Genomic DNA, 22,094 nt, shown 5'->3' on the forward strand with positions numbered 1-22,094 from the left:
AAAAAATATTGCCGTAAACAGTTTATTTTGCGACACCGCGAAACAAATGATAGCGTAAAATGAAACAATAGACGTTTTTATATCGTCATCCAATATATATCGTTATATCGACCAGCCCTATAATCTGGTGTTAATGTCTTTTTTAAAATTAGGTTCTTTTGATTTGAGCAACAGATTTTCAGTGAATTCATCATAAATTTAATCATTTATTTTTTGTCATGTTTGTTAAAATATGCAATTATTTTACTAATTTGATCACACATTTCAGTTACTGAATTAATGAAACCACCAAAATTTTTATTTCCCACCATTCATCACCTCAGCTTTGACCAGGTGACCCACATCTTCTGAACTGCTCGCCCAGCTGTCACCCCCTGAGTTATGGTTGAAACTTATTTAAATGAATTTCCTGCTTTCAAGCAATTAAAGGCTCTGTGGAAGGTTACTAATCAGAATTTTATCACTGTAATTTCACTGAAATAGCCAACATTAAAATCATTAACTAGGAATGTATTGTATGTATTGTATTGTACGCAGTCACGGGAAATATCTTTTTGGTATTGTGTGTGGCTGCTAAATCTCACTCTGAAAATGTTTTACTTCTTAGTGATGTCAGATTTTACTCAGAGTTGTTGATTTTGATGGCTGAAGGCTGATTTTCCCATAGCCTGGCTAAAGTCTGAAGACAGAGTTTTGCAGTTATTTGCCATTTAATTAGATCCTAGGTGTAATGTTGACACGCCGCCCTTAATGCACGTCTTTAAGTTAAAACTTTCCAAGAATTTCCACCTGATCGTAGCAATCAACCCATCTGAAAACTCATCCATGCCATTTTCTTTCCCACTCACCTAACCCGAGTCACTAGAAGGCAGCGGCACTGCCATTTGAAGATGTGTTGTGTATTTTTCACAGTTTAATGAAATTTTCTAGCTACATGAAAGTGATGGCCCTGTGACAACCTGGGAGACTTTTCAGGAGGTCTTGATTACTTTCAACAGTGAATTAGATAAGCAGTTAAGGAAACAGTTAACTGAGATCAAACATATTTACATGAAATATTAAAGTTGATCTCTTCGGCTTTTTCTTTATTTCCCTTGATAATCCTGTTCCAATAGTAGATGCTCTTTTCCAACATGGTCAAAGTTTCACATAGTAACTGCTCTAAATGCTCAGTTTTACACCGTTATTTTTTTGTTTTGTTTTGTTTTTTTAAATTCTTGGCTACGTATTGTGTCACAGAGTGGAAATATCACAGCAGTACGGTGGCCCTGAGAGGCCAAACGGACTGCAACTTAAGAAAGCACCAGCAATAAGAAAAACGCTGTTTTTCTCTCCAGAAATACTTCCCTTGTGCTTTTGAAAAATCTGTTTTTTCCTATTTCCGTTTTTGTTTGTTCTATTTTTGTTTTTGTTTTTCCTATTTCTGTTATGTTTTGTGTTCTTTTACAGCGTTTTTCTTATTGCTGGTGTTTTCTTAAGTTGCAGTCCGTTTGGCCTCTCAGGGCCACCGTACAGCAGTGACCAACATAACATTAAGAGCAGATTACATCCTGGCTACTTTTGTATATTTACTGTCCTGTAAAAAAGGTCATCTTCATTGTTTTTTATGGAAGTTAATCAATAATAATACTGCAAAATGTATTCAATTTATATTAGCAGTAGATTTGCAATAGAAATTTATGAGGATAAGGATAATAATTATAACTTTAAACAAAACTGTTTAAAACACACAGTTACAGAGTGCTTTATAGTTTGGATTAAAACCATACATTTGAGAAGCGTACATAACAACTATACAGTACATTTAAGCATACAGTCGAGGATGTGTTCCCACATGCATTTACGCTTACCTACAAACATTTGGTGTGAAACAAGGGGTTAATTAAAGAAGAACTAACCTGTAACAATGAGTTTTCGGTAGCCCTTTATATTTACAGTCTTAATCTGCAAAATAATTGTTAACGTAAGCTTTAAAATAAATGTAGTAAATACTGGACATCCTGCATGCTACAGGTATCTCAGATAGAAAGAGAGAGAGGCAATCTTGTTGGTCAGAGATTGTGTCAAATAAACAAGTAGTTTCCATAGAGAAAGCTTCTGGTTTTAACTTGTTCTTAATTCAGATTGTCTGTCATTATTTTAAAATAGTGGGAGTAGCTGAAAAGATTGCATCTATTCATGTTCAAGCTTGTTGAACATGAAGCTTGAAGAGTGCCATGTTAGTTGAAGTGATCTGATAAAGGGCTCTTTACCTGTGGAGGTTTTGATTGTGATTATAGTAATGACACTGTTGCTGTCAACTCTAGAAAAAATAATCTCTTTCGCCGTTGCTGTAGCACCGCCACCTGTTTGATGCTTGTGGTATTTCATAGAGGAGAACCTGCAGCTCCAACTATGACAATGTACTTTTAACTGCTGGTGGTTTTCCCTGTAGATGCTCACTGGGCTGCTTCCTTTAAGCCTTTTTAATCATACATGTGCTAAATATACTTGATAGTCGGCATTCATCTACAATCAGTGTTGACTTCCTGCTGTGTCAGTAAGGTGGCTATCAGCCTGGCACTGGTTATGTTGTACCCTACAGAGTCACATATCTCTGGCTGTGAACTCCGATTGCTTTTCAAACCTTTTAAAAAAGGTGACTTAAATGTTCTAAAAAGTATAAATTCATGTGTTTAAAAATGATTTAAAACTTTTGAAGGAACACCTGTCATGACCTTATGTCCAAAACATTTATATATGGTGTTGAAGCGATATCAACTGAAGTTTAAATAGGGTTGGGTTGTACTTAAGTGCAATACCAATTTGTATTACAAGATGCTACACTGTGTTAATACAACATTTATTCAACCGTTAGAAACATTGATTTTCAGTGAAAACAGGCAAAAAAAGCCTTTTGCTGAAATGCCGGTAGCTAAAAAGAAATACCAAAAACATACACAATAGTGAAGGTGGTTGGTGCTGCCAGGTGGTGAAGATTTTAGATTGATCCTTCAATCCCAGAAAGTATCTTTAAAGGGAGGGGTTCCTGAGACGTTTGTTGAAATAAGTATATCAAAGGGACAGCACAGGTTGAGTTACTTGGAGACAAAGTTAGAGAGGCAAGGCGGAGATGGTTTGGACTTGTGCAGAGAAGTATTGTTGTATTTAATATCTGGCAGCTGGTGCTCAGACTGAACTAAACACTTGGGTGAGTTGTTGTTAGAAAATTTGTGTTTTTACAGTTCTTTTTGCTTTGGCTATCTACTCAGTTTGCCCTTGCATGTTGTGCATAAAATGTTTGTAGAAAAGTTCTCATTTATGGAGAAAGTCTTAGGCAATGACGTGCTGCTGCTGCTGCTGCTGCTGAGCAATGGGAAAATGCTGCAGTACTCACGTCGTCCCTGGGCTTTGGTTTGGTTGAAGTTTGAGCAGCCACCAGAAGCTGTTCCAGACCCCACTTGAATGTCTGTTTATCTCTCCTTCAGTTTGTTATGATCCGCAAACTCTATCTCCCGTTCAGTTTACATTCCTCTGAGCATCACCCGAGTCGCACTCCAGTGAACCTGTAAGAGTTCGTCCGGTTTGAATTTCATTTCATTTCATTTGTTCCCAGCGCTGATTGTCACCATTTCAGGCTTTTGTTCAACAGTTTATCTTTTGTGTTTCTGTGCCACAGTGATGACATGAAACTGAAAAGTTATTTTACAAGCCTGGGGAGCATCATCCTAGCGCAAAATGTTCAGGGTCAAGCTTCACTCCTCTTTTGTGCCTTCTGCATTTGCAAAAATTACATTTCCCCTAATATGTTTCAGATTTAAAGACCCTGTCTGAGCACCTGTGGTAAAAAATAAATAAATCACGAAATCTTTATTGTAACTGTCTTTGTGTGTGTGTGTGTGTGTGTGTGTACAGGTAATTATTTGGGACAAAAAGGGAGGAAAAAACAGATCCAGTGATGACAAAGCAACACCAGCAGCAACAGGGAGGGAAGAAGAAATTCAACACAGCCACCAAAGTGCAGGAGAGGTGGCCAAATTAAAAGAGATGCTCGGGCAACGTGATAACGAGATTAGTATCCTTTGGCTTGCTGCAGCTAGCTTACTTCAGCTCCAGTTAATCTCTATAAAGAAATATCTGATATTTCATACCGGAAGACTTTTTTCTTTCTGTTTCTAGTCTGTGTTTTATTGATCCATCATGTTTGGGCATTGGTTGCACATAGATCAAAGCCTGTGTGGAGAGGCAATAAGGGATTGAATGTTCTGAAGTGCAATTTCAAAACCATCAGCTACCGTCTGACTTTTTTTTTTTTTAACAATCAGCGAGGCACACAGAACACAACGTCTTGGCCTACATTTCTGTTCTCCGTTATTTTGATATTCTGGCTGCACAAGAAAACTTGGCAAAATTGGCTTTTGCATCCACAAGCTTAGTCATTAGAATAGTTGCCAGGTTCCTGGACTGAGCGTCAATAAGAAGCAATAAAAATCTGATTGTACTAAAAAATTGTTTTACAAACAAAGGAAAAATAATTAGGGACCTTGGTATGAAACATCAAACCTCTTATGTGTTTTAACTTATTTTGACTAACTACCAGTGTTGGGACTAACGCGTTATTAAGTAACGCGTTACAGTAACTACGTTATTATTGTGGTAACGAGCACGGTAACTAGTTATTATGCCAAAACTAGGAACGCGTTACTCGTTACTGGGATTTAGATAGGCTCGTTACTCGTTACTTCGTGTGGTGGCTATCGCGGAGCTTCCACAGATTCAATAACATTAGCAAGTGGTGGAGGCCAGCAGGTGGATGAAGGAAAAGGGACGCAGAAGGAAAAGAGACCCGAGGCGGCCGCCGGTCCAAGTGTGAACTGAACTTCAGGTAAGAAGTTATGACCTGCAGTCTCTCTGGGTCAGATATAAACCAAGTTTAGGTGGAGTTTATTTTCGTTATTCTGACTTTTTCCGTACTGCGTGCTAGCTAGCATGACGGAGTTTCTATACAGCTGGGTGGTGCTATGAAGTTAATGATGTTGAACTTTATTTTGTTCATAAGTTATTAGAGTTGCCAACTGTCCCGTCTGGTATTCAGAGAAAATATTACGCGTTTCTTATTGGGGTGAAAAGGAACAGTTTGTCCCGGACTTCAGCTACAATGAAAAAGGCACAAAGCTGGAGTTATTCTGTGTTTACGCTGCACAGCTGCCTCTCATTCTCTCCCCCTCCCTCTCCCGTTTCTACTTCAATCATGAAACTGATCAGTGATCAGCTGATCGGCTTTTCTCTCTTGTTTGTTTATCGCTCACTTTGCGCCGAAAGAGGAAACCAGCGGATGTTGCGCTAAACAACAGCAGCACGTTTAAGCTTGATCAGCTATCGTTAGAATTTATTTAATATTAATTTCTAGTATCAGCTGATGTTTGCTGGAGCCACAGCTGCAAAAAAGCTGCTGGTCATGATATGGTTTGGTTATCTGGTGAGAGGGAAACATGAAGATGAAACCAGGAGATGTCCTTACTGGATCATCAGAGCTGAACAGGTGATGGAGAAACAGGTTTACCTTTTAGGTGACATGAATGAGTTGAAGGGAAGTTATGAACTGTTTCTGAGAGACAAATAACCCCAGGATCCTTTTTTAGGTAGCTGACAGCTGGTAACTGTGCAGGGGTGGATCTAGCAAAGTGTTGCCAGGGGGGCCAGGTAGGGCATTAACAGGGAAAGGGGGGCACAAAGAAATACTTTTCTTTCTTATTCTCATTTAAAATGTCTAGCTTTTAAAAAATAATTATCTGAATCTTACAACAAACGATTGATAGATTGATGCATATATACCATCAGAACAGTGTACATCACTGTCACAACAGCGTTTGTTTTCATTCAAAGGCTTTATGATTTTTCCTATAATGGTGGGCTGGTCTCTAGTCAAAATGCCCAGGACGATTTTTTCCCCCCAGTCCAGCCCTGTATGCAGCTCATCTGCAGTCTGGTGTTACCTACATCTTCCTATTCAGAAGGCAGAATTTCCGAGTTCTGAGTACAATCAAAGCACCACGACTGCAGTTTTTGTGTTGGATGTAAAAGGCGCACATGACGCTGTGACGTAGGCTAGAATCATGGCAGCAGTCAATGACGGTCCAGGCGTGGGATTTCTCTCGTGGAAATATGCACATTATCTTTTCCTTTCTATTTGTCGGTGGCACAGTGCACTTGTGGCAAGTAAGCAAGCTAGAAGACTGGCAAAGTTATGGAAGCAACACATTAACAAGAAAATTCTGAGTAAAACCAAAGTTACTTTCCCTAGTAACTAGTTACTTTGAAAGTAACGAGTAACTTGAAGTAACTGAGTTACTTTTGAGAGAAGTAACTAGTAATGTAACTAAGTTACTATTTTAAAGTAACTTACCCAACACTGCTAACTACCTATCCCATATGGTGAAATGACTGTTTTTACCCAAAATGTACTTTTCAAAGATCTCTCCTGTGAATTATCAGGAAAGAGAACAATCATCCAGGGTACCATTGCTTGTTTCTGCTACTCTGCGTCTTGGACATTAAATTGGTGCAGTTTTGATGTTGAAGCTATGATGTATCCCATGATACTGAAGTTCCAAGTTGTTATAGGAGAAATCAAGCTGAATAAAATCAAGATTTTGGCTTTAGGCTGTGAGACTTGGAGCATGTCTAAAATTGATTTGGTTTCAGTTTTTAATTGAACTCTTTCATCTATTATGAGAATCAAAAATGCTGGAAAAAGTACCATTAAAACAACTTAAAAACTGAAACTTTGACCCATTTTTAATTACTTTGAAGACCTGTAACTTAGAAAGGTAAAAGTTTGCATGGCTTCATTAAATACAGTAAATGCACTGGTACCTACAGTGGGGCAAAAAAGTATTTAGTCAGCCACCGATTGTGCAAGTTCCCCCACCTAAAATGATGACAGAGGTCAGTAATTTGCACCAGAGGTACACTTCAACTGTGAGAGACAGAATGTGAAAAAAAAATCCATGAATCCACATGGTAGGATTTGTAAAGAATTTATTCGTAAATCAGGGTGGAAAATAAGTATTTGGTCACCTCAAACATGGAAAATCTCTGGCTCTCACAGACCTGTAACGTCTTCTGTAAGAAGCTTTTCTGTCCCCCACTCGTTACCTGTATGAATGGCACCTGTTTGAACTCATCATCTGTATAAAAGACACCTGTCCACAGCCTCAAACAGTCAGACTCCAAACTCCGCCATGGCCAAGACCAAAGAGCTTTCGAAGGACACCAGGAAAAGTATTGTAGACCTGCACCAGACTGGGAAGAGTGAATCTACAATAGGCAAGCAGCTTGGTGTGAAAAAATCAACTGTGGGAGCAATCATCAGAAAATGGAAGACATACAAGACCACTGATAATCTCCCACGATCTGGGGCTCCACGCAAGATCTCATCCCGTGGGGTCAAAATGATCATGAGAACGGTGAGCAAAGATCCCAGAACCACACGGGGGGACCTGGTGAATGACCTGCAGAGAGCTGGGACCAAAGTAACAAAGGTCACCATCAGTAACACACTACAACGGCAGGGAATCAAATCCCGCAGTGCCAGACGTGTTCCGCTGCTGAAGCCAGTGCATGTCCAGGCCCGTCTGAAGTTTGCCAGAGAGCACATGGATGATACAGCAGAGGATTGGGAGAATGTCATGTGGTCAGATGAAACCAAAGTAGAACTTTTTGGTATAAACTCAACTCGTCGTGTTTGGAGGACGAAGAATACTGAGTTGCATCCCAAGAACACCATACCTACTGTGAAGCATGGGTGTGGAAACATCATGCTATGGGGCTGTTTTTCTGCCAAGGGGACAGGACGACTGATCCGTGTTAAGGACAGAATGAATGGGGCCATGTATCGTGAGATTTTGAGCCAAAACCTCCTTCCATCAGTGAGAACTTTGAAGATGAAACGAGGCTGGGTCTTCCAACATGACAATGATCCAAAACACACCGCCCGGGCAACAAAGGAGTGGAGTGGCCTAGCCAGTCTCCAGACCTCAACCCCATAGAAAATCTGTGGCGGGAGTTGAAAGTCCGTGTTGCTCGGCGACAGCCCCAAAACATCACTGCTCTCGAGAAGATCTGCATGGAGGAATGGGCCAAAATACCAGCTACTGTGTGTGCAAACCTGGTAAAGACCTATAGTAAACGTTTGACCTCTGTTATTGCCAACAAAGGTTATGTTACAAAGTATTGAGTTGTATTTTTGTTATTGACCAAATACTTATTTTCCACCCTGATTTACGAATAAATTCTTTACAAATCCTACCATGTGGATTCATGGATTTTTTTTTTCACATTCTGTCTCTCACAGTTGAAGTGTACCTCTGGTGCAAATTACTGACCTCTGTCATCATTTTAGGTGGGGGAACTTGCACAATCGGTGGCTGACTAAATACTTTTTTGCCCCACTGTATATAGCACTTTTATACTCGAACACCATAAGCCTCATTCATCCAATCAAACACAGATTCATACAAGCTCTTTTTTGCTATACTTTGTCTAACAGTCAGACACACACTCACTCCGATGGATGCATTGGCATTAACTGTGGGTTCAGTATTTTGCCCAAGGATACTTTGGCATGCAAACTTGAGGAGCCAGGGAGCAAACTGTCAACCTTCTAACTGGTAGAAGATGCTGAACATCTAAAACAATATTAAGTCATAACATTTGCTGGCTTCTTACTTCTTTACCTTACAGCAGGGGTGCCCAATCCCGGTCCTCGAGAGCTACTGTCCTGCAGCTTTCAGATGCATCCTTGTTCCCACACACCTGAATCAAATGAATGGCTTGTTATCAGGCCTTTGCCAAACATGATGGCATGCTGAAGAGATCAAACCATTTGATTCAGGTGTGTGGGAACAAGGATGCATCTAAAAGCTGCAGGACGGTAGCTCTCGAGGACCGGGATTGGGCACCCCTGCCTTACAGTTTTACTAACTCATTCAGGAGATAACTCATGTTAGCACACCCACACATGCCCAGACTCATCTGTTTTGGAAGTGACAGTTATATGTCAAGATGCTACATGTAATGATATTTATTTAATGCATCAGTAGGGAAATGAGGCAAAAATCACCTTGACTGGTGAGCTGTATTGACCTGATAGGACTGCGTGCACATTTGGTGCAATTTCAAACCACAGAGATTCAGATCCAGATGTACAGCATCTCATTCCTCTAATATACAGCTTCCACTGTTCACGCTTAGCTGAAACAAGAGTTACAGTGTTTAAGGAAATGGCTTTTTTAAATTGGGTGATAATGGGTGGAAAATAAATTGAGCAGAGTGGATTTCAATTTAAATTAGTCTTTCTGCATCCCACCTCAGCATTTAATCACACTTACTGCTGATAGTAAAGCCTTCATTAGGAAAAAGGTCTTTATAGGAAATGTGTCTGTGTTATTGCACGGTTGGGTTACTGCACTTCTGTGAAATATAAGTAGGTTAACATTCATCACTAGCACACCACAAAAACACAGATTCTAATGACTGCTGTTAATCATAATTACTATTAATCATAATAATGGTATTGGTGTGTGAATACGATATTTCTAATGGCTTTATGGGATTATTCCACCCTCAGCCCCTTTTGCTGTGGCTTGCCGTTAGATCACTGCACATTAGCTGGAAAATTGAGACGTCTGCTTGATTATTTAGCCAGAAAATTCGCAGGTCTCCTAAACAAATCGAATATTATCATACAGATATTTTACCGTAGTATTTCTTGGACCTGTTTTTTGGAATGTAAATTCCTTTCTTCTTTGATTTTTTCCCCCTCAAATTGTCACATACTGGTTTTCACATGATGCACGTGTAATTGCCAAAAGTGCCCCTGTACGTGTCTAAAGGCGCATATTACAGTCACTAATGTACATGCTCTCCTGACCATGTTGCCTTCTTTCATTGTGAAGTTTGTATATAAGGTTGCAGTAGCCTAAACTGTCAATCCTTCAGTCAGGGTGGTCTGTCTGCACTTTGTAACATTATAGTCTGTAAGAGTGACATTATTTCCAAACAGATCACTAATAACTATCTAGATTTCAAACCTGTATCCGCTAGCTAATTACTGTGCTGCCCATGTCTGTATGAATGTCCTACGCCCTTGGCTCTACAGCGACACTGAGGAGTCCTCACAGGGTTTATTATGGGAAAGTTCCCAGTAAAACAAAGGGGGGGCATCCTATCTGCAAGAGTTAGGGCACCTGGTTTTGCTTAGTTGACTCTGCAAGAGTGAATAGATATCCACCAGTAACATGATGACAGAGAAGCAACAAACATAGCAGATTTTAAACAAACGAAGAAAGCACAGTGGTTAGGGTGACAAATAAAACAAGCCGATGTCAAAATGACAAGGTTTTCTGAGGACAGCTCATGTGGTCACATTGCACCTCAAAAACGATGACTAAAAAGGATCGGCAAATTTCAGAGAAATCTGAATTTATGAGATATAAAACAATAGAATTCAAACTTCATGCTAATGATCCTATAGAGAAAATATTGACCTGATTTCTGTGGGGCTTGAATATCCCGAGTTTTCCTAACAGGAAAGTGTTATTAATTTATTTATTTATACACTTTTTTTTAAGCAAAGTTTATGCTAGTTAAACTCAAAGTGTATATATTGTAGTTTATATCAATGCATGCTGACACACTTCTCTGTCATGCATTGTGCCAGTTTTTCCATCTCTACAGCAGCTTCTCGGTGGTCGGTCATCTAAACTGACATCAGAAAGTCTGGATTTAAGCCACATGACCTATCCAATACATGTTCTACAATAATCAAAGTGACAATTGGGTGGCTTTAGCCAATTAACTCTCACCTTTTCTTTGGTAATAAGAAATTTTGTGTCCTTGACCTCCCAAATTGCAGCATCCAGCTCAAAAATACTTAGACCCACCTGTAATTTTGTGCACTTCATGGCTGCAGTGTAAAAAATAACCTGTGAACTGTGATGAATTGTGAGCTGTATGAGCGACAACATCACTGACAGTCTCATTTGTGACTCAAATACTGTGGTGGGTGATGATATATATCAAAGGTGTTCAAAACTTGTGTAAAGCTATACTCAGCTACCACTGAACATAGATTAGTTAGACCTGGGTGGTGTATCGTGTTGAGATCTCATGACTTATCTACCCAGAAGCAACATGGCTTCACTGGTGTAAATACTAAGCCCTCAAAGCATCATGTATTACTACGTGGAAACAACCAAAAAAAACCCTCTCATGTTAGTATTGTGCATTAATTTCATTCCTGATAGTAACTATAGTCTCTCACTTTGTATCTGTGATAACAACTTAAAATTGACAGGCCTGTGCTGATGCCCTGTCTTTGTTAAAGCAGTACCATAGGGTGTCACTTATTACACATTCGGTGGAGAACATCAGCTTTTGATCATTTATTGTACTTGGATTAGTTTTACGCTGTTCAATTCATCCAAGATGTTGTAATTGGAGCTGTTTGGGTCTCCTTTTACTTAGGTGAAAATGTGAAAAATATCTTTGGGCTAGGGCCATTAAAGCTTGGTTGGTTTTGAGCCCAGAGAGGACTCGGTTGCTTGGTCAGGAAAATATCATGGCTCCAAATATTTTACAGAATGGTCATGACCGAGCTTTAAAGAAACTAACACTTCATTTTAGCAAGAAACAGAAATATTTGACCCGTTTGGGGGCAAAGCTGGCCAAAAGATACGAGTTCCACTTGCTTGCACTAATTTCCTTTCCTTGAATACTGTCATTGTATTCGTAAACGTAAAGAGTAGGGAAACAAATTGTTCCTTATAATTTTTATTGCATACATTGTGTGGTACATTGAAACTGGAGTAGTTTGTGGCACCATTGAGAATGAAATCAAACATCTGCCATGTGTGGCAATTTTAAAGGCATTTTGTGTATTTCCTGTAATGTCTGGCTTGTTGGAAATTATATTAGAGAATGACTAAAAAGCCGAGGAGGAGAAGAACATCATGAGCTGAATCTAACCGCAGCATTTTCACCACATGGCATGCGAAACAGCCCACAGATCTCACGTTCTTGCTCCTATAGAAGTTTTTATCTCCACTAGACTTCTGTGGTAGTTTTGTGCATAAATGAAGATATCAGATGCCAATAATGGAAAAACCTGATGAACAGCGGTTTGAAGTAATGACTTGTTTGAATCAATGACACAGGACCCACAGAAACAGGCTCTTTTTCTGTAAATGTTGGCTACAGTAGGTCATTTGGAAGTGTGTTAGGTTTAGATTTTGGCAGTTTTGAGAACACTGTATGTTTTATTTCAATGGAAATTGTAATTAGAGACTACTTCTTCATATTATTGTTTCCACTGACATCCCCTTTTGTCATGGCTGAAGGGAATAAAAGTTAAGTTATGCTGATTTTGTCTTTAAAAATCCCCCCGCGGTTATAGTCTGACTATAGTGAGATGTCTGCAGATCTCATTGTTAGTTGTGTGACTCAAAATTAGGGGTAGGCAACTCTTATTTCATGCTGACTAATAAATTAGGGGAAGGGCCATTCACAGGATAAATAAATCAAAATATGGTTACACGTTGAAATGAAAATATTACTAATATAAAATAAAATCCCTTTAAAACAATTTTAACTATAAGGATAACTTTCTACACTTTTCTTTTGTAGTCAGTGACTGCAGGAAGTCTAGAACCCATGCACATCAACTAATGCTGTTTTCCCCCTTGAAATGTTCTGCCAGGCCTTCACTGTAGCAACCTTTGATTGTTTCCTTCTTGTGAGTCTTTGAGTATTAAAGTAAATAACTTTTTTTTAAAAATGCTCTTTATGGTTGAAATCAGATGACTGACTTGGCCAGTGTATAATATCTAATTTCTTTGCATTGAAAACTCTTTGGTTGCTTTTGCAGTATGCTTTGGGTCATTATTTATTTGCACTGTAAAGCGTTGTCTAATCAGTTTTGGCAGCATTTGGTTGAATCTGAGCAAAGGCTATAGGCCTGTGCGCTTAAGAGTCCGTGTTGCTGCTTGAATCAGCAGTCACATCGTCAATAAACAGTGGCCCATTTCCACTGGCAGTCATACATGCCCATACTGTAATGTTGCTTCCACCATGTTTGATTGATAATGTAGTATGCCTAAGATCGCGAGCTCTTTCTGTCTTTCTCCATACTTGTTTTCTTCCCATTATACAAGTAAATCTTGGTTTCATTTGTCCTTTTTTGTAAAACTGTGCAGACTCTTTTCTTTGTTTTCTGCTAAACTCTAAACTGGCCTTCCTCTTCTCAGGTCTTTCCATTCCCGTTTCCCCTTGTGTATTCTCATTGTGTTCCCATCTTATCTCTGTTTTTATCTTTTGTCAGATTCACGTCTTAGTGTGGGTCTCAGTCTGTATGTGCGTGTGTGTGTGCGTGCGTCTAATTACTGTTTTAATCTGATAGTCTTATATCTTGTGTGCTTCATATTGAATTTTACTTCCCCTGATATGCTGCAGCTGTCTTCCCTGGTGTTTTCAGTCTTCCTAATTACTTGCTGTGTATTTATTGTCTCAGCCTTCCCTTGTCCCTTGTCATGTCCTCACCTCACATGGTAGTGTGTTTCTTAGCTCTGTGTTGTGCTGTTTCCCCCCTCAGAGTTAATTCCTAGTTTAACATAAGCTTTTCTTTTTGTTAACCTTTGCATTGCCAAAAATAAAGCAGGCCATGAAACTAATGTGTCCAGTTAGTTTTGAGCCCATTAAAAGGGACGCATTATAAAAACTGCTATAATTCCTAAATTATAGGCCAGAGGCCTTGTCCAAATACTTTTGGACCTAAGAGTAGTCAGCTCGAACCAGCCCTGGGACAAGATCTAAGAAGAGTCAGTACAGTCACTCAGTTATTCTCAGTTATACTCTTGAGCAGACAACCACATCAGTGGGAAAAGACTCCCAAGAAATTCTTGGCAGTGTCATCTCTGCAGGCTTTTGGCTCCTCTCCACTGACTCATGCCAGACATTGCACCTTCCCGTTTCTCTAAGGTCGGATGTCATTTAGGAAATCTCTACAGAAGCACAGCCTTTATCAAATAGCACAGCCTTTATCAAATATTGAAACATTTGGGAATACTTTTATAACAATTTTGTCAAAAATTAACTCTAGAGCAGCTACCTAACTGTCCTCATATATGCTTGACATAAGTTCTTTGATTTGTGATCTGTCCAATTGAATTGAGGGAGATTTTCTTGCAGTATCTTACCTCCAAAACAAAGACAAGTGCATTCTTTAATTCCTTGCGACAGGCATCCTAGTTAAGATGTTGAAGAAGGAGAAAAAAAGAGCCCAGGATGCTGCTGCTCAGCTTGCAAACATCACCAACAGCCAGAGTCAGAGTACATCGAGTGTGTCCACGGTGGAGCTGTCACAAGAAGGAAGTATGGAGACCATCTCAGCAGACCACAGAGGACGAGCTATACAGTACATGAAAAGAGGTACGTCAACCTCAAGGTGTTCCCCTTTTCTTAAAAGGCAATATTGAAAGATTTGGCATGTTACTTGTTACATATGCAAAATCGTGTTTGAAAGACTGCTGATATGTTGTGATATAGAGTCAAAGTGTGAATCAGGTCCAGCTTCTTTCAGATGTTTTTTCCTAAACATAGCAATTTCTGGCCTTAAAATGAGGCCATATAACTTGGTTCAACCAACTCAAAAGGAGTTCATTGAGCCAAATTATCAAAAAAAAGGAAAAAAAAGAACAGGTAGTACAACTAGTGGTATTTAAGAGGGACTTATCTCAATAAAAGCTGTCTGTACTTTCAAGGAAAAAATAACATAGGCAAACATTCTCTGATGTAATTCCTTTCTTGTTCTCTAGATTTTTCTACTTTCAATAGAAAATGTCTTTTTTTAAATAGTATTTCTACTATTTAAAAAAACCCAAATTAAAAGGAAAAACATCCATCAACTAACTAGTAATGTAACTGTTTGTAGAATGGAATGTTTTTAGTCCAGGCTGTTAGAGGCCTGTTAGAGACAGTTTCATTGTTTTACATTATGTTACAATATCTTTAAAAAGCATTTAATACATGAAAAGAGTTTACCGTAATCATGTGTGTGTGTTAAAGTATTATGCATTTCCAAAGCATTTCAGTGTTTCTAAAGACAAGTGTCCACTTGTCCACATGTTGAGAGTGAAACCAATGTCATTTTTGCATTTGGTGTGGTATTTGATATATGTGAGCTATCAGTGCTCAAGACTAAAAGTAAGAAATGAAAACTGGCTGGGTAATATTCCTCAGAAATAGAGCTGACCTAGTACTAATGCTGTTCACGCTTACCAAAATAATCAGAACAGGTCCTGTCCCACATGGACTAATAAAGCACTGTATGAATTAAATCAAATTTTCACAGATGTTGACTCCATTAAGCGTCACACTCGCTCTTTTTAAGCTTTGAAAAATTAGGTGCTAAGCCTACAGACAGGTGATCTCTCTCGGTTGGAATGTAGGCTGTTTTTTGTGGTCTTAGATTTTCACTGTGCCTTTTGTGTGTCTCTGGGCCATAACAAATTCCTGATTTGTGGATTTTACTGCATGGTAAGGGTCTGACATACCAGAACCCTTTTCTTTATTTCTACACAATGCCATGAGTAGGATTATATGTATTAAAAGGACAGTATGGTATTTTAAACCTGTAATTTGTTGCTGGTGAAAAGCTAATGGGTTTAAAACCTGTAATACTGACTGGAACGTGAAGCCGAGGCCGTGAGCCAAGACTTCTGCAATGTAAATACAAGAGACGCTATGCAGATGTGACCAGGACACTAAACCTAGACTGACAACTTTTGAGAAAGCATCCACTTAATTTAGAGACAGAATGTCTGTGCCTGTGAAGCAGGTCAAAAAGGGTTATTCCAGAAGTCCTGCTCGCAGTTTTCTACATCCAGTTCATCCTCAGTATCACGAGAAGCTGCCAAGCCAGATGAGCTTCATGATTACCTGATTAAAATATGTTTAATCTCCTTTTCAAGATCGCTGTCTCTTGCTTGCCCAGATCTCATCCAGGAAGTCCCGATTTGAATATTTGTATTCTGCGCCCACGGTTCTCAAAGTCAAGCATGGTACGCACATTAACAAACAACACCCACGGATGACGGTGATAGGAGCTCTTGCTACAAACAAGCCGTTTCCAATTCTGAAACCAGTGACTCAGCTGAGCAGCGAGAAAAGAAGCATGCGTGTTGTGCACTATAAAACTGTCTTTCAGGGTGAGGTTGTCAACCGACATCGAAGAGTGGTGCTTGCCATCAAATGCTTGTACAAAACACATTGAGAAAGGCTTTTTTTTAACTACACTAACACAATCTTCACAGGCACCCCTGAACCACTTGCCAAATTTGCCTCCCTACAACTTTCTATACTTCTGTGTAGATCCAGAAGAGATCCAGCACACACTGCACAGGCACAAGTATGAGTGAACATTTGCAGAGTGAGCAGCCATACTGTCCAGAATTGAACAAAGAGATGATCTTGAAATCTAGATTTTTTTTAAAATAGATCTATCCAAGAATTTTTTGATCACATCTTGTATAATCTCTTTAGTCTGGGTCTCCTCCCAACTGACCATCCAAAGTTAGACGACTAGGAGATATCCTGATAAGATGAACGTGTATGTATCAGTAATTATCTCACGATACTCAAGTTCTTTGGCAACAACTCTCCTCTAGTGCAGAGGCAGCTGTCCATTCCTGTTTTTGGATGAGAATCATGGTCTCCCATTGATGGTGCTAACTATGTTCTGTCACCTCATTGTCAGCTTTACAGTGGGGCAAAAAAGTATTTAGTCAGCCACCGATTGTGCAAGTTCCCCCACCTAAAATGATGACAGAGGTCAGTAATTTGCACCAGAGGTACACTTCAACTGTGAGAGACAGAATGTGAAAAAAAAATCCATGAATCCACATGGTAGGATTTGTAAAGAATTTATTCGTAAATCAGGGTGGAAAATAAGTATTTGGTCAATAACAAAAATACAACTCAATACTTTGTAACATAACCTTTGTTGGCAATAACAGAGGTCAAACGTTTACTATAGGTCTTTACCAGGTTTGCACACACAGTAGCTGGTATTTTGGCCCATTCCTCCATGCAGATCTTCTCGAGAGCAGTGATGTTTTGGGGCTGTCGCCGAGCAACACGGACTTTCAACTCCCGCCACAGATTTTCTATGGGGTTGAGGTCTGGAGACTGGCTAGGCCACTCCAGGACTTTCAAATGCTTCTTACGGAGCCACTCCTTTGTTGCCCGGGCGGTGTGTTTTGGATCATTGTCATGTTGGAAGACCCAGCCTCGTTTCATCTTCAAAGTTCTCACTGATGGAAGGAGGTTTTGGCTCAAAATCTCACGATACATGGCCCCATTCATTCTGTCCTTAACACGGGTCAGTCGTCCTGTCCCCTTGGCAGAAAAACAGCCCCATAGCATGATGTTTCCACCCCCATGCTTCACAGTAGGTATGGTGTTCTTGGGATGCAACTCAGTATTCTTCTTCCTCCAAACACGACGAGTTGAGTTTATACCAAAAAGTTCTACTTTGGTTTCATCTGACCACATGACATTCTCCCAATCCTCTGCTGTATCATCCATGTGCTCTCTGGCAAACTTCAGACGGGCCTGGACATGCACTGGCTTCAGCAGCGGAACACGTCTGGCACTGCGGGATTTGATTCCCTGCCGTTGTAGTGTGTTACTGATGATGACCTTTGTTACTTTGGTCCCAGCTCTCTGCAGGTCATTCACCAGGTCCCCCCGTGTGGTTCTGGGATCTTTGCTCACCGTTCTCATGATCATTTTGACCCCACGGGATGAGATCTTGTGTGGAGCCCCAGATCGTGGGAGATTATCAGTGGTCTTGTATGTCTTCCATTTTCTGATGATTGCTCCCACAGTTGATTTTTTCACACCAAGCTGCTTGCCTATTGTAGATTCACTCTTCCCAGTCTGGTGCAGGTCTACAATACTTTTCCTGGTGTCCTTCGAAAGCTCTTTGGTCTTGGCCATGGCGGAGTTTGGAGTCTGACTGTTTGAGGCTGTGGACAGGTGTCTTTTATACAGATGATGAGTTCAAACAGGTGCCATTCATACAGGTAACGAGTGGGGGACAGAAAAGCGTCTTACAGAAGACGTTACAGGTCTGTGAGAGCCAGAGATTTTCCATGTTTGAGGTGACCAAATACTTATTTTCCACCCTGATTTACGAATAAATTCTTTACAAATCCTACCATGTGAATTCATGGATTTTTTTTTCACATTCTGTCTCTCACAGTTGAAGTGTACCTCTGGTGCAAATTACTGACCTCTGTCATCATTTTAAGTGGGGGAACTTGCACAATCGGTGGCTGACTAAATACTTTTTTGCCCCACTGTAACTGTGCGTTCTAACAGTCATATTCAGAAAGGCAAAAGGACTGCATTAGATTCTTAAAACCAACACCCTCCTTACTCTGAGTGTGCCCTGAGATCCTGTCTATGAATGCCAAATACGTAATTTGTTTGTAGTTCTCAATTCAAATCCAAAAATGTATGCATAAATACATAAGTAAATATGCCAGAGGATATTTACTCTTTCGTTTTGGCAAATGTGTACATAATAAAGAACCATACTGTTTTACTTAACTGGCAGCCTAAGCGTGGTTGACAGCCTTTATGAACTAAAAGTTTAAAGATACATGATAACAATGACCCAAAGGTGGCAGCTTTAGAAGTAGAAACTTCAGCTGCAGCTGAACTTCTTTAGACATAAACTTGGTTTAAATGTAAGGGGAATGCTGAGGTTAAGCAAGTTAAGCTTTTGGATGAGCTCTCCAGCCAAAGGCGGCATTTATTTGGCTTTTCCTGCTTAATTTTGGTTAAGTGGAGCCTCGAGTGATGATGAACTTGAGCCTTTGTAACAAGCTTGGTCATAGCCATCAGGCTCGGTATGAGCCAGAAACTCATCAAACCAAGCCTGCGCTCTTGTCTCTGCTAACCACAGCTCTCTCATCCTCTCTGACATTTTTGTGTCATGGTGCCCAGTGCAGTAATAAGACCAGAAGAGCCTGTTTGAAAACAAAATACACACTTCAAGTCTGTCCATAAAGGACTATAGAAGTAACAAAGACCATGAACAGGGGTTTTTAAAATCACTGATAAATGATGTTCCATATGTATTAGATTATCTGATATGCAGTTAACATTATTATATGGGCTGTCACAGCAGAAGATTTGTTTTCATTTGGCCTCAAAAGGCCATTTTATTTCTTTCTTTCTCTCTTGTGAGACATGAACTTCCATGGATTCTGGTTCCTCTTAGTTTTACTTGGGCAGTCCATCCAGGTATATTAACAGCTGTGAAAATAAATTTAATGAACATAGATCATTGCAACTACAGCTGATCCACAGCTGTCATGTTAAAGCCTCCAAAATCAGTTCTATTCAAATTTTCACATCAGAATTCTGCAAACAATACCCACAGTGACAAAGTGTTTTCTTGAGGTTCGCATACTTATTGTGCACAAGTATTCACAGCCTTTGCTCAACACTTTGTTCAAGCAGTTTTGGCAACAATTACAACCTCAAGTCCTCAAGCTTGGCACACCTGTTTTTGGGAACTCTCAGGCTCCATCGGTGCTCAGATATTTTCTGATCTCTCCAGAGCTGTTCAGTCTGGTCTCTGGCTGAGCCACTCAAGAACATTCACAGACGGGTCCCAAAGTCACTCCTTTGTTATCTTGACTGTGTGCTAGGGATGTCTGTACATTGCTGTATTCATCTTTCCCTCGAAAAAAAAAACAAAAACAAAACATCCCCACAGCTTGATGGTGCCACCACCATGTTCAGTGTAGGGATAGTATTGGCCAGGTGATGAGTGGTGCCTGGTTTTCTCCAGATATGACGCTTTGTATTCAGCCCCAAGAGTTCAGTCTTTGTTTCATAAGGTCAGACAATGTGGTTTCTTATGGTCTGAGAGTCTTTAGGGTGCCTTTTGGCAAACTACATGTCGGTTGTCACAGTTTGACAAAGTTTTAGTGGGGGGTGGCTTCCATCTGGCCACTCTACCATCCAAGCCTGATTGGTGGAGTGCTGCAGAAATGGCTTTCCTTCTCGAAGTATCTTCTTTTCTCCACAAAGCAACGATGGAGGGATGCTTGTGCCAGTAAGGGCATCTGGTGTAAAAATCTGTGGCAAGTTAAATATGAAAATTTAACCACTGTGGTTGACCCCTTGGAGTATTTTTTCTACAGTCACCTTTTTCAGTCACTATGTGTTTATACACCACTCTTCATTTAATTATTAGTTATTATTAATCTCTCTTGTTTTTTCTTTTGTTCCTTTTGCAGTTATGTTGTTGCAGTTTTTAATAATTTCTGGCTCTTTGCCACAGCATGTCTTTGTCTTGTCTTCATCCACTCATCCCCAATCGGTCGCAGCCCATGGCCGCCCCTGCCTGAGCTTGGTTTTGCAGGAGGTTTCTTCCTGTTTAAAGGAAGGTTTTTCCTTCCCACTGTCATCAAAGCGCCTGCTCATAGGGGGGCATGTGATTGTTGGGGTTTTCTCTGTTTTCTTTGTATTATTGTCGGGTCTTTACGTTACTATATAAAGTGCCTTGAGGCAACTGTTGTTGTGATTTGGTGCTACATAAAGACTCAGAGGTATGGTGCTACATACGTCTGAGTCATCATCGGTGACGACCTAAGCAACTTTGTAGCATTTTGTACTCTTTGTAGAAGAAAGAGGCACTTCTGGTTTACATCAGAAATAAGGAGGCTGCAGCATTCTTGCCTCAAGAAAATAAAATGTGTGCCCTTTTCCAGGCTGGAGGATTATAACAATGGTGGACGGCATGCTGACCAAGACTGATTTAGCATTGCTGTGGAGTCACAGACTGAGATGGTGTTTGTAGATGACTTCATTCTTAAACCAGACTATATAATGACTACATTTTTTAATTTTGCCAACAGTATTAGTACTGTCCACTCTGTTGTGGGGAAAGTTGCACACCCCCAGAAATCTCCAGATCCTGCAGTAGTTACACGTCCACTCAGGAATGTTCAACCAATTTTCTCACACTTCATGAGAAATTCCTGACTCTTTCAGCCTGATGCTGTCCAGGGAGACTCTGTAACTTTGGGAAGCACAAGACCACACTGAGTACTTACAGGAGAATCAGAGAAGACATTTCCTACAGTTGTAATGCTTTTTATGTGGAGCACAGGTGGGGTCAATATTTATTTATTTGGTTTTTTTAGACTTTGGTGTTCATGCTGCATTTCTACAAAGATTTATGAGGTCCATTCTTTATTCTCTGTTTAAAAAGAGACCATTTCTGAGAAAAACTCTCAAACTCTGAGATTAGATTTTTGAGGGAAAATGCACAATATTTTGTAGATTATCTAGAAAAAAATATACAAAAAAAGATTACACTTTGCAGTCAAATTCACTAAGGGAATCCTGATAACTGTAGCTCTAACTCTAATTTCAAGCTTTAAAGAGACACTGTCATAAAATGGGTGGATTCAGAACATAATTACACACTGAATTAGACGAGCTTTGTGCAACATCTGTTGTTTCTGCAGTTTCATGCAGTAAAACAGCAGTTTTACAGAGGCTGGTGGATTAGAATTTCAGCTTTTTATCTTTATTTATTTTGGCTTTCATTTTTCTAAATGTCCAATTTTTTCATGTAAATTGAAGTCTAATCTTACATATCTCATCCTTTTGTTTTTCAGAATGTTGCCTCCCTTCATCTGTGTATTTTTTATTATCATTATTATTATTATTCATTTCACAGGTTTTCTTCCTAATAGTTACAATTTTCATATCAGAAAATGTCGGATTTATTCCTACTTTTGCCTGTGCCTTTAAATATATATCTTTTAGAAACCTCCTTTTCCCAGTTTGTTTATTTATTTATTTATTTTCCATCTTTAGAATATTTTAGGATTTTTGAATTTTATTATTAGCTGACAGTTAACTTTTTGTATAGCTTTATTTATTTATAGTATCTGTTTTTTTCCTTTGTATTTATTTATTATATATGTTCTTATTCTTTGCAAAGCACTTTAGCACTCTTTCCAATA

General features: G+C 39.6%; 1 protein-coding gene across 6 annotated transcripts in view; it reads left to right on the plus strand.

The window, feature by feature from the left end:
- Positions 1–22,094, plus strand: part of kif6 (kinesin family member 6) — an 81,590-nt gene that overhangs the window by 34,857 nt on the left and 24,639 nt on the right. For all 6 annotated transcript variants that reach the window (XM_085391528.1, XM_085391527.1, XM_085391529.1 and 3 more), the window contains 2 exons: positions 3,895–4,054; positions 14,278–14,466. In XM_085391528.1, coding sequence (XP_085247654.1) covers positions 3,895–4,054; positions 14,278–14,466 — 349 coding nt within the window. The remainder of the gene's footprint in view (positions 1–3,894; positions 4,055–14,277; positions 14,467–22,094) is intronic.

This window comes from Rhamphochromis longiceps, linkage group LG19, assembly GCF_057381845.1.
Source record: "Rhamphochromis longiceps isolate RC_006_pf linkage group LG19, R_longiceps_female_GT1.1, whole genome shotgun sequence".
Taxonomy (NCBI): Eukaryota; Metazoa; Chordata; class Actinopteri; order Cichliformes; family Cichlidae; genus Rhamphochromis; species Rhamphochromis longiceps.